Source organism: Coptis chinensis, chromosome 6 (assembly GCF_015680905.1).
Source record: "Coptis chinensis isolate HL-2020 chromosome 6, ASM1568090v1, whole genome shotgun sequence".
Lineage (NCBI taxonomy): Eukaryota > Viridiplantae > Streptophyta > Magnoliopsida > Ranunculales > Ranunculaceae > Coptis > Coptis chinensis.
The window spans coordinates 42,404,170-42,418,516 of NC_141461.1; the positions used below are offsets into that span (position 1 = coordinate 42,404,170).

The 14,347-nt window shown below is 36.3% G+C and overlaps 2 protein-coding genes across 5 annotated transcripts; one reads left to right on the forward strand and one right to left on the reverse strand.

The window, feature by feature from the left end:
- The first annotated feature begins 1,573 nt into the window (after positions 1 to 1,573).
- Positions 1,574 to 11,360, forward strand: LOC147493052 (urease accessory protein D-like). Of its 4 annotated transcripts, none has more exons than XM_086568633.1 (10): positions 1,574 to 1,721; positions 1,794 to 1,914; positions 7,817 to 8,011; positions 8,088 to 8,153; positions 8,248 to 8,322; positions 8,419 to 8,480; positions 8,841 to 9,003; positions 9,966 to 10,048; positions 10,240 to 10,396; positions 11,049 to 11,360. In XM_086568633.1, the coding sequence occupies exons 1-10, from the start codon at positions 1,702 to 1,704 to the stop codon at positions 11,160 to 11,162; spliced, it is 1,056 nt and encodes a 351-aa protein (XP_086424759.1). In that variant the 5' UTR covers positions 1,574 to 1,701; the 3' UTR covers positions 11,163 to 11,360. The 4 variants fall into 4 exon arrangements, with proteins under 4 accessions (XP_086424759.1, XP_086424761.1, XP_086424757.1 ...); XM_086568635.1 differs by having other exon boundaries at positions 7,820 to 8,011; XM_086568631.1 differs by having other exon boundaries at positions 1,578 to 1,721; positions 8,419 to 8,463; positions 8,773 to 9,003.
- A 711-nt stretch (positions 11,361 to 12,071) lies between these two features.
- LOC147493053 (uncharacterized) lies at positions 12,072 to 14,184 on the reverse strand. Its single transcript, XM_086568636.1, has 2 exons — positions 13,624 to 14,184; positions 12,072 to 13,003 (listed from the first exon to the last, which is right to left on the reverse strand). The coding sequence occupies exons 1-2, from the start codon at positions 13,733 to 13,735 to the stop codon at positions 12,072 to 12,074; spliced, it is 1,044 nt and encodes a 347-aa protein (XP_086424762.1). The 5' UTR covers positions 13,736 to 14,184.
- Between the last annotated feature and the right edge of the window lie 163 nt (positions 14,185 to 14,347).

Sequence of the window (14,347 nt, forward strand, 5' to 3'; positions counted from 1 at the left end):
TATATATATATATATATATATATATATATATATATATATATATATATATATATATATATATGCCAAGTGTTTGAAATCACTACATTTTACTACTTCATTGGACATACCTTTGTTTTCATTTTATATTTATTTTTTAGTTAATTATATTAAATTTGAAAAGATAATCTCCTACTTATCCGTTCTCGGTCGATCTACTTGCATCATTTAGACATGACAAGTCATTATAATTTGATAAAGCAAGTCACCAAGTCAGTTAGGAATTTGAAGCTCAGAGTAAGAATTGATAGAAGTTGGGACCACTATCTGGTTGGAAATGAGACATTGTTAAGTAAGGATATGATCCTCATCGACGAAAAAGTAAGTACCACACTTATTCAATGTCTCTTTTATCACTTTAATATTTATATCCATTATTTTTTTCATTCATACAGGGTGACCAAATCAATGCGTCTATAACTATGGAGATCTATCCACAGTTTAAGGAAAAAGTTCAAGATGGTTCGATTGGTACATTTGGAAAAATTCATGTTAAAAAACGTTAGGTCTTCTTGTCCGTGAACAATAAAAACAAGATAACATTTGAGAAGTATACAACCATGAGGAATATTTCAGATGAAACATCAATTCCCGACAACTATTCAAGCTTTGTCGATTTTAAGAAATTAGCCCTACATTGATAAGCAAGACTTAATTTCTTCTTTGGTAATTCTAACATTTTTTTTTCAAAGTACATTAGTTCGTTTATTGGTAAAATTTTCATAGGCTTACTAATAAAGTTTATCTTATTCAGATGTCATTGGTTTCTACAACAACATCGGTGAATTGCAAAAAAATATTCACACAAGAATGGGACAATCAGATAAAAAATCAATCTACATTGATAATGAGAGGTATGCTTTTTCTTATTAATGATACTTTACTATTTAATAAACCAACTAATCACCAATGGTATATTTTTAACTCTATTTCCTTATTTGTTGTTAGAATGGAATGCTTGGAAATTACTTTCTGGGGAGATCGGATTAAACAAATACCACAAAAATCCTAACAAAAATGGCCCAAGAGATATTATAACTGTGACTTCAACAACAGTCAGATTGTTCTCAAGTACATCTATCTAAATATGTACATTCAATAAATTTGAGTGATATGTGCTAATGTACAAAGTTATTGGGCTTTAGGTAAATATGTACTCCAAGCAACACCGGCAACAAAGGTGTATATAAACCTAGAAACAGATGATGCTCATACTTTAAAAAATAGGTAACAATTACTTATTTCACAGGAAAAAATCATGTACATACTTTAAAGTTTATGACATATCTCTCATGTAAAATGCAGTTCAAACAATCCACGGGCAGAGTTGCCAATTTCCAGAAAAAGACCATCTACCTATGCAACAGAGGCAATTCAAGTGAAAAATTTAGAAGAAATTGACACATTGCTACTGAGTACTTCATCAGTGGTAACTTCCTGCCTTTATCCAAGTTCATGTGTAATTATTCTTTTCAATTATTGTTTGACTGTTTAACAAAATTTAAAATTATCAATGTATAGGGGAAAAGGTACAAATTTAAAGCAAAAATATCAGATATTGACAACAAATACAACTGGCATTACAATTGTTGTGAAAGCGACCAGTGCAGAAGAAAAGTAGAACTAAAATATCCAGAATGGTGGTGTGACTATTGTTCCATTTCAATGAAAGAACCAACAAAAAGGTATTGAAACAAATATTATTAAATAAATTACAAATATTATCATAGAGACTAAAGTAATTACATTCTATGCAGGTACAAAGTCCAATTTGAAATAGAAGATTCAACATGCAAAAAGTTGATAACAACGTTTGATGATGAGGCCGAATATTTGTTGCAACATCCTTTGGATGAACTGTTGAAAATTGAGAAACAGGTATTAATTAGCTTTAACTCTTTAAAATTACATTTATTTACAAAAAATCTCGCACGATGACATTAAAATATTCTATGCAGGAAAATGGCTTCGACTTGGTTTCTGAAATATTAGAAGAACCAATTGGCAAGGAATATGAATTTGAAGTCAGAATAACAAAGTATAACTGTGAAAATGGAAAAGATAGCTCATTAACCGTCTCAAAAATAGACAAAATTGAAAAGGTAAGTACAAATTTTACTGTTGGTTATATGCATTGTGGAACTTTAGCTTCCTTTCATACCCCAGTAATATTCATAGCTAACGTTTCGCTCTACTACTAACCTATCTTAAAAATAGGGCATCAAAATCATCAAACAAGATGATGAAGAACCAAATGCCAAAAAGCAATGTGTAGAAATTCAGGTAACATACTCATTCCCTAATACTTGGAAATAAAATATTGAAATAATAACTAATTATGAGATTTAAAATTATTCTTACTACAGGATTGATTGAATTCATAAGGCTTCTCATCAATAGAATCATGACGAAACGAAGAAGTGCAAGGCGACATACCTAAAAATACACTCAAGTTATATGTTGAAGTTGCTTTATTTATATATTTTTCTTATTTAAAGGGATATTATACATACATTAAACTCATTATTTGCTCATTGTTTTCCACTTAATTGAAAGTTCTTTACTATCTAATAGTGGTAATTTGTAGGTTTGCTTATTTAAACATCTTTCAAAATGTATATGTCGGGGCTTAGAAATATCCATTTGATTAGTTTAAAGGGATAGTGTGCTTTACAGTCTTTAGTTTATCCATGTCAAGACGCTGAGGAGTAGGTACTATGGTACTTTTGTGATAGGGAGATTTCACTAATGTTTGGCGAGTCTATGGAATTCCACCGAACTAGAAATATCTATCACGAGGAGCATGTTTGGTTGCATATCCCGTGGTGTTTTAGAAACACAATCTGACCGTCATGGATCTTTATAAATTCTAACAATGTGATGCAATGTCCAATTTTACATGTTTGGAAATGGTATTTTTTTTTCAACCACATTACGGGCTGGTGGTTGAAGGGGGAGGGGAGATTAATGGAATTGAGGGGATTATAGTTGGCAGAGTTGGAAGTGAAGGGATGGTTGTTGGAATGGTTGCTGGGATGGTGGGCAGTGAAATGGATGATATGGGTGTTGAAAGTGGTGGATAAAGCCGGGTATAAGACACCTTCTCCTATTCAGATGGCGGCGATACCACTTGGGTTACAGCAGAGAGATGTGATTGGGATTGCGGAAACTGGGTCAAGTAAAACTGCTGCTTTTGTACTTCCTATGTTGACTTATATATCTAGATTGCCACCTATGAGTGAGGAAAATGAGGCTGAGGGGTCCTTATGTTGTTGTTATGAGTATAAAGCCAGTAATTCAGCTCTTAGAAACTTTAGCTTTCTTTTTACTCGACGAAATCTTTGGCAATAGAACATTAGACTGAATGGAAACTGCTTTCTTTGATGCTTCAATAGGTATCTCTACTTTACATCCTCCCTGCAGTCAATAGGTATACAGCTGCAGAACATCCTGCAATAGGTATACTTTCAATAGGGTACCATTAGTCTGAAACCCTGCAATCAATAGGTATGTCCTTGAGAACATCCTCCGATACTTTCTGATTGGTGAAACCGATATACAATGTTTATGAGTACTCTACTACATTCCACAGGTAGTATCTCGACTTTCCTCGCAGTTTTTCAGTAATACAGGTATCATGCCCATGTGGAGTCCAATCAGGCAAACAAAAGTACCCAATTATATGCCGCATGCCAGCACATATCTATTTAAGTTTACCATTTTTTCAATTTTCATCGCAAGGGAATGTTACCTATAGCAATTCTGTGGAATATATGGTAAGTGTGTTAAGTGTATCGTGTATGTTAAGTGTGTGTGCTATTTGTACTTATGTAGGTACCCATGTAGGTAACATCGTGCTATATATATCAGTGGCAATGTATCAGGCTATCAGTTGTACCAGTGAATTTCAAATTCAGAGTAGCAGACTAATCGTGAAAGTCCAATGCAAATTGCAACTATAATGAGCTTGAGACGGTCACTGAGTAATTTCATTACTACTTCCACTAACGAGCGCCAAGACCCAGTCCAGCTTCACTTGCTGAGGCCTCCTACATTGTATATCATTCCTTTTGGTATTAAAGAGCGATATCTTATCTAAAAATGATTGTAAAACATAGTTATTTTAGATAATTATCTATGAATCCATTTAGAAATCTATCAATAAAATCAATTGTTGTGTCACGGAAAAGAAACTTTAGTCCGAATCGAATCTCAATCCTCCAGCCCAAACATATACCATGGGACAGGGTAGTGTACATAATAATTGCTCATATAATGATCCTTAAGCAGAATTTTTTTAAAATACCACGTGTGCACCGGCTACTTTTGAAAAACCGGTGCGAAGCTCGGTTCGCATACTAGTACCATTATATATGACATGACATCGTCACGTGTATAGAACTATAGATATTGCTTATCTGGACTGAAATATTGGTATATATCGACTGATAAGAGAGGTTTGATATATCAGCTCATATATGTGTTTCAAGGTTGATTCAAACTTATAATCTAAATCTAAAATACTTTAATTCTCGCGACTAATAGTGATTTAATATTTTTTTAATGTATCTCTAAAACTCATCGTCTTTTTGTATGGCAAAAATCGTTAATATCGTCGACTACAGGGGCAATCACTTCGTCTTTTTGTCTTTTGGTATGGCAAAATCGTTGATATCGTCAACCACAGGGGTAATCACTTCGTCCTTTTGTCTTTTTGTTTCCAAAGTCAACAATAGATGCGTAGAGGAAAGAGAGACGTGAGAGAGAGAAAGAGAGACCGTAAAGCAGAGAGAGAAATAGAGACACGTGCGTAGCACATGCCATTGACTAGTAATATTAAAATAAAAATATTTTTCGAAGCATAGAGATTCGACATTTAATACTTACAACAAATGCAGATATTTGATATTTTGGTCTATGACCTGATGTGGTGTTTGATAGGGAATGACTGCACTCTTTCTTGGGATAAGAGTTGCTTACGTATCAAGTTTTTTGGGTAAACTTGAATCAAGCATTACGTAGTTCATCTCTCTCTACTTATAGATATTTGAGCTGACCTTCCTTATTTGCTCCAGTTCGTTGTCAAGGATAGATCCATATTTTGTGCTATCTTGATGATTCAACATTACTCTTGATGTTACAAAGTAAATGTCTTCTTGATTGGTGCGTTGACTGAGCTCCAAGATCGCACTATATCATTTGCTTCTATATATGGTTGTAACTGATGTTTGGGATGACCTGGGTTTGGGTCATCGGTACGTTTTGATAGCTTAGTACGAGCTGATGAAGTACGACCTAGTGTGTGGACACATATGCTGTAGTGTAGAACGGAGAGTACTTACACATCCCCTTTTATTTTATTTATTCTTTGGACAGCTGTGATGTGAAAATAAAAGATAAAATAAAGCGTTTAACACGTGTTGCGTGTCGCGCGGCTGGCTTTGTTTGGTTTGGAAAATGTGCGGGAACTGTTGGATCTGACCCATAGGCCCAAAATCACAGCGGTTTGTGGGCGAAGGAATGATTGTGTTGTGTGGGAAATCCAATCATTTTGTCTTTTTTGAGGTTTTGAGCAACTGAAGGGTTTAAGGTCTGGCGGTCTTTCATTTCTTCACTCTATCATCTCAACAGAAGAAAAAAGCAGAGAAAAAGAAAGCAAAAAACTTTTCGAGTTTTCGTCTTCAAGTGCGTCACTTTTCATCTCAAAATTTTGATCTTTTGTTTCGTTTTTGTTTTTGTAATGTTGATCACTAGTGATAGTTTGAGTGAGGAAGTTGAGTTAGATCAATGGAGAGAGAGAACTTTGAGTGATGATGATAGTGGTGTTAGGGCACGTAGTGGAGGTGAGGCGTCCTCGTCTTCTTCATTGGAGACGATGACTGAGGAGGTGGTGACTAGGTCGGTGTTTGATAACTTTGGGGACTTCATAAGAGAGTTTGGGATTGATAGCCCCGACCTGATGATATACGACCTGAGTGGTGAGAAGAATGTGTTTGGCTCGGATTATGCGCCTCGAGATGGTGGGGTTGTAATTATATATAACCAACTGAAGGCGAAGTTGAGGTTGCCGTTCTCACGTCTGACTTTGGACGTTATGAACTTTTGTGGTAAGGCACCCTTGCAATTTGTGGGTAATAGTTGGAGGGTGTTTCACGTTTTGGATTTGTTGGGACTCAGAGGTTATAATATTTGTTTGTCCAACGTGCTGGAGCATTTCGCTGTGAAAATATCCTCTACTTTGAACTTTGGTTTTCAAGTGATGACACACACTTGAAATATTGGTATATATCGACTGATAAGAGAGGTTTGATATATAATACATGTTTGACACATCAACTCGTTTTTGTGTTTCAGGGTTGATTCAAACTTACAATCTAAATCTAAAATACCGAAACACAGAGAATTTAGAACGGCTTATGGCGGCACCCCGGGCCAGGTTAACAAATTGGAGACTTTGGTCCTACTTTTTCGGTTTTTCCAATCCGGGAGCAGTAACATTCACTCTGACTCACTCAACCGAGTTTAAAAGCAAACCACGGTAGAGCTTTGGCTGGAGAGTACTTTATTATTTTTTCTGTTTCAATTTATTTATTACTAGTATACTGTGTGGTAGTGGGGAGTGAGCGGAGCTGTGGGGGGAGAGAGAGTTGGGTGATGCGGGGGAGAGAGAGAGATGGGTGAAGGAGAAAGGGTATTGGGGGCGAAGAAAAAATGAGAGAGAAGGTGAGGATGCATTTAAACCAACCAAGTTGGTTTTGCCTCCCCCTTCGCTAAAATCGTTAAGCTCTCTTTTTTTTTTTTTTTTTTTAAATGTTTAGAGATTAGGCATATATCAGAATCTATTGTATATAATACTATTAACATTATTTGTTAATATCAAATGTTGAACACCCATGACATGTGGATATTGTTATATCCCAAAACCCATATAACACACAACTTGGGCAGTTTAAGCGCCTATTAATCGGCACATAAGTGCTATGTGCCACTCAACCGATCCGAACAAAAAAAAAAGGTCAGAGTGGGTGCTATAAATCGGGCGATTTGTTCTGCTTAATCAACTGATTTCCGATAAATCAGCATAACAAAAGAGCCGCTTAATAGTTCTGCTAGTTTTGTGTGTTTGTTTTTTAAATTTAAGTCCACAACAAAACCCAAAATATAAAAACCCACGAATCCACATTAAAAACGGAGGGGGATCATGCATAACTAATCTCTCAGCTAATGATAAACTCTTATAGTTCTCATATTAGGAAGTGGGATCATGCAAATGCTATGATATCAGTTTATTTTATGAGATAAAATTCCTGTGTCAATGATGATATTTATCATTGCAGTATAAATTCATTAAGTGGTATGTTGAACGAAAGGAAAAAAAATTCAACAAACTAATCTTGTCTAAATAGTTGATAATTGGAAAAATTGAACAAAATTATCTAGTATAACAACCTGATATTTGATACATTAAACAGTTTACGAGCTATTCACTTTGCTGTATTAAGATTATGCGACATATATATTATAGATTAACTAAGGCGATTAATTGCCTATAAGCTCTTGGAGCGACTTGCTCCCGATTAGTGCTTAAACTACATATCCCACAACACCACACTGCCGCAAGCATACGAGTACCTGGGGAGCTGGATGCCATGAGAATGCAAGAGTGTACATCAGATTTTATGATTAAGGGAGGGGTGGGAATACCAGGAATTCACTAAATGGGTGCCAATAGACTCTTGAGTCAAGTTGGGTCTGACTAATTTACCATCGTACTTATCAGCAGTCAACAACAGACTCAGCGACCAGTTTCCTGAATCAGCACTTGGCACAACCGGCCTATTGTTTGACTGTTGAAGTAACAGAGTTGGAAAAAAAGATGGAGACAGGTTTTGTGGTGGTAGAAAAAGTAAGAGGAAAGTCAAGTGTAACACAAAGCTTTTCCAAGTATCCTCTGAAACTAATCATACCCAACAAGGTTTGCCACCAGTCATCTTCTCTTTAACATGGCACATTCATTCTAATTAATGTACTTTTGCTGGATGGGTTTTTAGGTGGGCTCTAATAAAACTGATGCAGTTTGGATATACAGTCTTACTTATGGTGGTGGCATTGTTTCTGTATGCCCCCTACTCTACACCCCTCCTCTTAATTTTGTTAAAAAAGGATTCTTTTTTTATTATTAAGGATTAAATGATGTTTTTTTTTATGTAGGGAGATATTATTTCTTGTGGTTTAACAGTTGGAGATGATTGCACTACAGTTTTTACAACTCAGTCTTCAACTAAGGTTCATCAATATCTTATCTTTATCTCATTTCAGCTGTGCCCATATCTGCTTTTATCTGTTTTCAATCAACTTATCTCAGTTTTATCTATTTTACAGGTTTACAAGTCTGTGGGATTCAAGTGCTCAGAACAAAACTTGGAGGTGAATCAAATGACTTGGTGATTCTTTCTTGCTTATGTTAAATGAAGGAATGAAAATGGTGTTGAGTTGTAATTTCATATCGAGTAATGGATTTCCATGATAACCTTTTGATATTCTTATATGAAATCTTTGGTATATATTTGTCATTGTTAATTAGTAGAAATGACTAACGTATAAATAAATCAAACGAGAATACAATTTGTGTTGTATAATTGGTTCATAGCAAAAGGTCATACTGAATTTTTTTGAGTAGTATTACATTTACATGATAGTGGGTAATAATAGTGGCAACTTTCTGCCATGCAGTAGGCCAGAATTGGAAGCAATGCTCTTTTAGTCGTTGTTCCAGACCCAGTGACGTGTTTCTCAACTGCCAGGTACTCTCAAAAACAAGTGTTCAGATTGGCTTCCAATTCAAGCGTGGTCATTGTGGATTGGATTACTAGTGGGCGTCATGAAATTGGAGAAAGTTGGGATTTCAAACTTTATAAGAGCACCAACCACATCTTCCTAGAGGACCAGCCTTTATTTCTTGATTCGGTAACACTTCTATTTCCCTTACCTCTGTGGACCGTTAGCAACAAAACATTCAATATGCTTATAACTGGTGTTACGTACTTACGTATAGTGTTTCTTGAGTAAAGCAAAACTACTAGATTTTCTGCACCTTCTTTTTATCCTATTCTATCATATTGTGGTTCAGATGCAGTCAAAGTCTGTGTATGGTAGAAACAAAAAATGTCTGATTGAGACCATAGGGCGTATGTACTATAGAGATCCACTGGATGTGTCAGCCAATGTGTTATGTGTATGGATATTTATGTGTGCTGATTAAAGTTTCTTTCCTACCATGATCAACATTTAGACATCTTTATCTCTGTTTGGTTTATTTAGAGCCTTCGAGGTCCTGTAACCATGACGACATGCATGATTTAGTAGACCATTAACTGAGGCATTAAAAATCTAAAAGATCAGAAGCCTATTGTAAGCTTTGCAGTTCATCACCTTGCTTTGCATTTCAAAAAATTTAAGTACTTGCAGATGCAATCCATAAGTTTGGTTTTACACAAACAGGTTAATAGAGTATAGGCATTTTGGAAATTCTATATTGTGTATCATGACTATCCAGCTGAGGACATGCTTCTTCAATTTGCTCCTTAAAACTGAAAATGGTTAAGCTATTAGATAAAGAATTAAAGAGTGACCTTGTACATGCACAACCCATGGACCCAAGACTCAGCCCTTATGGGCTAATCGTCCAATTCAACCGATGGAGACCTTAACTTTGTTCTTAACTTTCTTTCTTTCTCGAACTTAAAACGTCTAACTGTACAGATACTCTGGTGTTTGCTCAGCTAATGAATAAGGTAGATATGCTTTTGATAGTATCCCACTATTTGTGAAAATCTACCATGATTTGGTTGCTGTAAAAATTCAAGACTCTGTTCTTATTTTTCAGAACTAGTGGAGTTAATGAAGAAATTGCATTCTTTGATAAGCAGGTGCTACTAGAGGATGGGAGCATCACCAGTATTTCCGAGCGTATGCAGGGTTATCAAGTCATTGCAATGGTCATACTGCTAGGGTAGGCTTTCCTCATTACATCTTCTATACAAAATATAACAATCATATCTAAGTGTTTTATATATTTACCATAGGGAATAGCTAATCTCTCCATTTTTTTGTTTGTTTTTTTTTTTTTTTGAAATGAAAATGCTCGCGTCTTTTACTAAGTTTAAGATGAAGTATCAACTTTTCATGTTTGTTTCTATTTAGGCCAAAGCTGAAGGAAGTTCAAATCCAAGTTAAAGAACATGTGAAGAGAATGATGTATGAGCAGTTGTACACTCCTACATTGGGATGCAAAAAAAGAAAGAGTTTTGGACAGACCAAACCCGACATGATTGCATCTTGTAGTGCATTTGGTCCTAAGGTACTTTCTGCTAGATCTCTCTTCTTTGATGGATTCAATAAACATGTACTATATTAGTTACTTGTCAAGTTATCAAGCAGATGGGAGATGGGAGTCCATTATGAATTTGTTGATAGGATTTTTCTATGTTTTTTTCTTTTTAGTATTTTGTAGCTTGTACTATAGGTCCTATGTTACATGGACATGCCATATTTCTAAAATAATCCGTGTCGGATACGTATCGGCGTGTCCGTGTTATATCTCATCTTTTTCTTTTCAGTATATATATACACTATACTTTACCGATAAATATATATATATATATATATATATATATATATATATATATATATATATATATATATATATATATATATACCTCTGGCGCATCATGTAGAACAGCAAGCTGATAACTTGAAGTGGCTGCCTAATGTAGGTCACATTTGAAGGGATGCCCATTCTTCCTTATTGTTTTGATCGATTCAGATCTTATCAAAATGTGTGGCTGTATTCTGCCTCACTGCTTGTAGGGGTGTACCTATTATTTACTTCCTTTGATAGTCAAGATGTAACTCCAAATTTAGCTTTTGCATTTGACACTGAAACATTAGTATCTTCTTTCATGTGATTTTTACAATTCTAAATTCAGTTTGTACACTGTTATGGTTCTCAGGGAATAGGTGTTGTCGTTCGAATATCAGCAATTACAACTGAGTCAGTGTATAGGTTTCTGCACCTTCAGTTGACCAGCATGGAGCCCCTGCTTGGGGTATCACCATATCACTGACGTAATTCCAGAATAAGGTTTTATGTATACAAGTGAATGGAAGAATGGTGTAACCCACAGATTGTAAGTGATCTCATCATAATGGATTTTAACATATCCCATATTTTTTTTTCCTAATTTCTTTTTCCCCCCCTATGTACAACAACAAATAGAAAAAGTTTTAGTATTTACATTGATATTGAGCACTTTTAGGATAAATTGTCCCTGTTAGAGGTGTTATTAGAGTGTGCCAGGGCAATATTGTCTTTACATGTTTCTGTTTTAGGTGTTATTAGAGTGTGTAAAGACAATATTGCCCTGTCACACTCTAATAACACCTCTAAGTCTCTAATGATCCCCTCGCCATCTCTTATGCTCTGTATGTTATTTGAGAACTACAGACAACATCTTTCCCATAGACCTGCTATCAGATGTTAGACCTGCTATCAGATGTTTTATGTGTTCCCATGACAATAGAATGAAGAGATATTCATAGTCCCTCTTTTTTAAAGCATACTAGTTTTAGTAGTTTCTATAATGGGTAGAGAACTACCAGTTGGTTGTAAATTCTTAAAGCACGCTGCATCCGTGAGACAACAGACAAATCAGTAAGTTCTAAACTCTGAGTGGTTCCACTAATTGAAATAATTTTGGACCATTGCTTGCAAAACTTATGTTTAAGCCTAAAAAAAAATACGAATAGAATGTATAAATGGAAAAACTAGAGTCTTCTCCTCTGGAATGTGATTGTATGGAAACAACTTGATATTATTTCTGTCAGTAGTAGATAAAATTGCACCCGTCGAAACCTAGCACAAGAGAGGTCAAAGAGTTAGTATTCAGATTTTATATGTTTAATTCACAGTTTGTGATTAGTTGTGAGTAACTTACTTGGGTCCATCAGAACCGGCATGCCCAGTACTTCCAAAATCACGTCCCTCCTGCCACCTTCGTCCTCTGCCAATAGCTATTGAAAGCATAGGAAGCGTGGGCATACAATGTATTAGGTTGGTAGCATGAACCACTTGGCTGAATCGACTCACAATTTGCTCCAGACCCACAAGCATAATTCATGGCTTCTTGGATGATTGGATCAGGCACAGAAGGCTTAACAACACACCAAAGGGCATAATGAGGTCCTTTATATGGAAGGGGTGGCACAGAAGGAGGAGGATAAATGACTGGTGGTTGAAACACTGGACTTGGTGTGTAACCAGATGGACTTGGAATGTATATTGGGGGGATGGGTACATATCCTGGGGTACCAGTTTCTGGTGGACTTGGTGTGAAACTAGACGGGCTCGGGATATAAATTGGTGGGCTGGGCTCATATCCAGGTGTGCTTGGTACAGTCTCTGGTGGACCTGGAACATAGTAATCCGGAGGAGTGGGGACATACTCAGGGGTACCTGGAGTCTCTGGAGAGAAGGAAGGTGGGCTAGGTCCGTACTCTGGTGGATTTGGTGATGGTGAGCACTCCGGTGGGCTGGGTACATCAAAAGTTGGGCTTGGAGGTGGGTTTTGGGCAGGGACGATGGGTGCAGAATAGGAGGTTGTTGGTGGGGGTGGTGGGGTTGTGTAGATCATAGGAGTTGGTATCTGTGTAGGTGGCTGTGGTATAGAGGGTGGGTTCTCGCAATATGGAGTATTTTGGGGCAAAGGAAGTGGGGCTAGTGAATCGAAAGGAGGTAGAGTGAAAGGTGAACTTACATATGGTTGTGTGTTGGTAAAATCTGTGGTTGGATCCATTTCCAAGTGTCTCCCCGTTTTAAGGTAATATGTGCTTTTAGTGATTGAGCTTCTTGAGCTAGATATATACTTGGGATGGGCAAGGGACTTAAGTGGCTTTGATACTCTTGCCTCTGCTCAGAATATATTTAGCATGTTTAAAACTGTTAGCAAGGACAAGTTTAAATTTACTGACTTGGCTAAAAATTATATATGGAAGTAGGTGAAGTTCTCAATTCATGGAGTAATGCTTCCTGACATGTGAACACATATTGCTAATCTAATAACTAAATACTTTTGCGCTTTGGTTTTAGTATGTTAAGAGAACTTGAAGTTTTTGGTCATCTCTTCTTCTCTAGAGAATATGTCATTGTGTCTGAGTGTTTTTTCAGGTACTTGAACTTCACCAACACTCTCTGACGACGAATGCCTCTACCATTGAGAGTGTGGTCTTATCAACCGGTATAAATAGGTGCCATGTGGAGTGATGGTTTGGTGTTGAGAGTGCTCGAATGTGAGGGAAGCGGTGTAGTACATACTCTAGATACTGATTAATAATCTTGGAATAATGAGTTTTGACATTTGTTCCTGACAACAAAATAGGATGGTTATGGCATGTAGAGGTCATTGCTTAGATTAGTTAGATACTTCTACAGAATAAAGATGCTCTAAACTCTGAAAACTAGGAGCATATGTAGTAGTCCAGTCATCTCAAAGTAAATTTAGAACTTGGTGGATGATTCGAGAAGCTTACCACATTGAGTGAAGGTTGTCGCTGTAATGGAAAGAGAAAAAAAAGCAAATAATAGCTTCATGCAGTTTCTTCTATGCTCCATGGAACGAACACCAGCTTTCACAGAAGCCATAATGACCAAATAAAGGGTTCTTCTACCTCTGCCCCAACTTAAACAACAGTTTGAACAAGAGTCCTCTTGTTATATCTGAAGCCTGCTTCGATATATAGAGCCAGAAGCTCAAAAAGAAAAAAAAATGAGGATAAAGAAGACGCAATAAAGTAGTTCCATTAAGCTCACATTGGGCACTTAAAAGGGTTTATTAGCAATGTTAGTGTGTTAAAGTGTGTACTAGGGGAGCTTTTTGAGGACTGCATTTTATTTTCATTTATGTTGGTTTGGTATTTGGTATATATTCTTGCTTGGGCTGAAGAACAACAAAAAGGGGGACTTTTTTGTTTACTTGCTTTCTACTCAAAGAAGGCCTTCTAACTTTCTAAGTGACTCTTTCCCCATGAAAAACTATTATCATCTCTGCTCAATAGTGACGATGTTCTGAAATTTAGTTCCATGATGCTTCACCGAAAAAAATAAGGTTCCATGATGCTTCTGTAACTTTAGGTGCTCGTAGTTAATTATCTCTTCAATATAAAAGAGATCATTCGTGCCAACTGGTCATCTTCGGAGCTAAGAAAATGATCGAGTTCATCAAATTTAAGTTACATCCTCCTAAACAAATGAAAA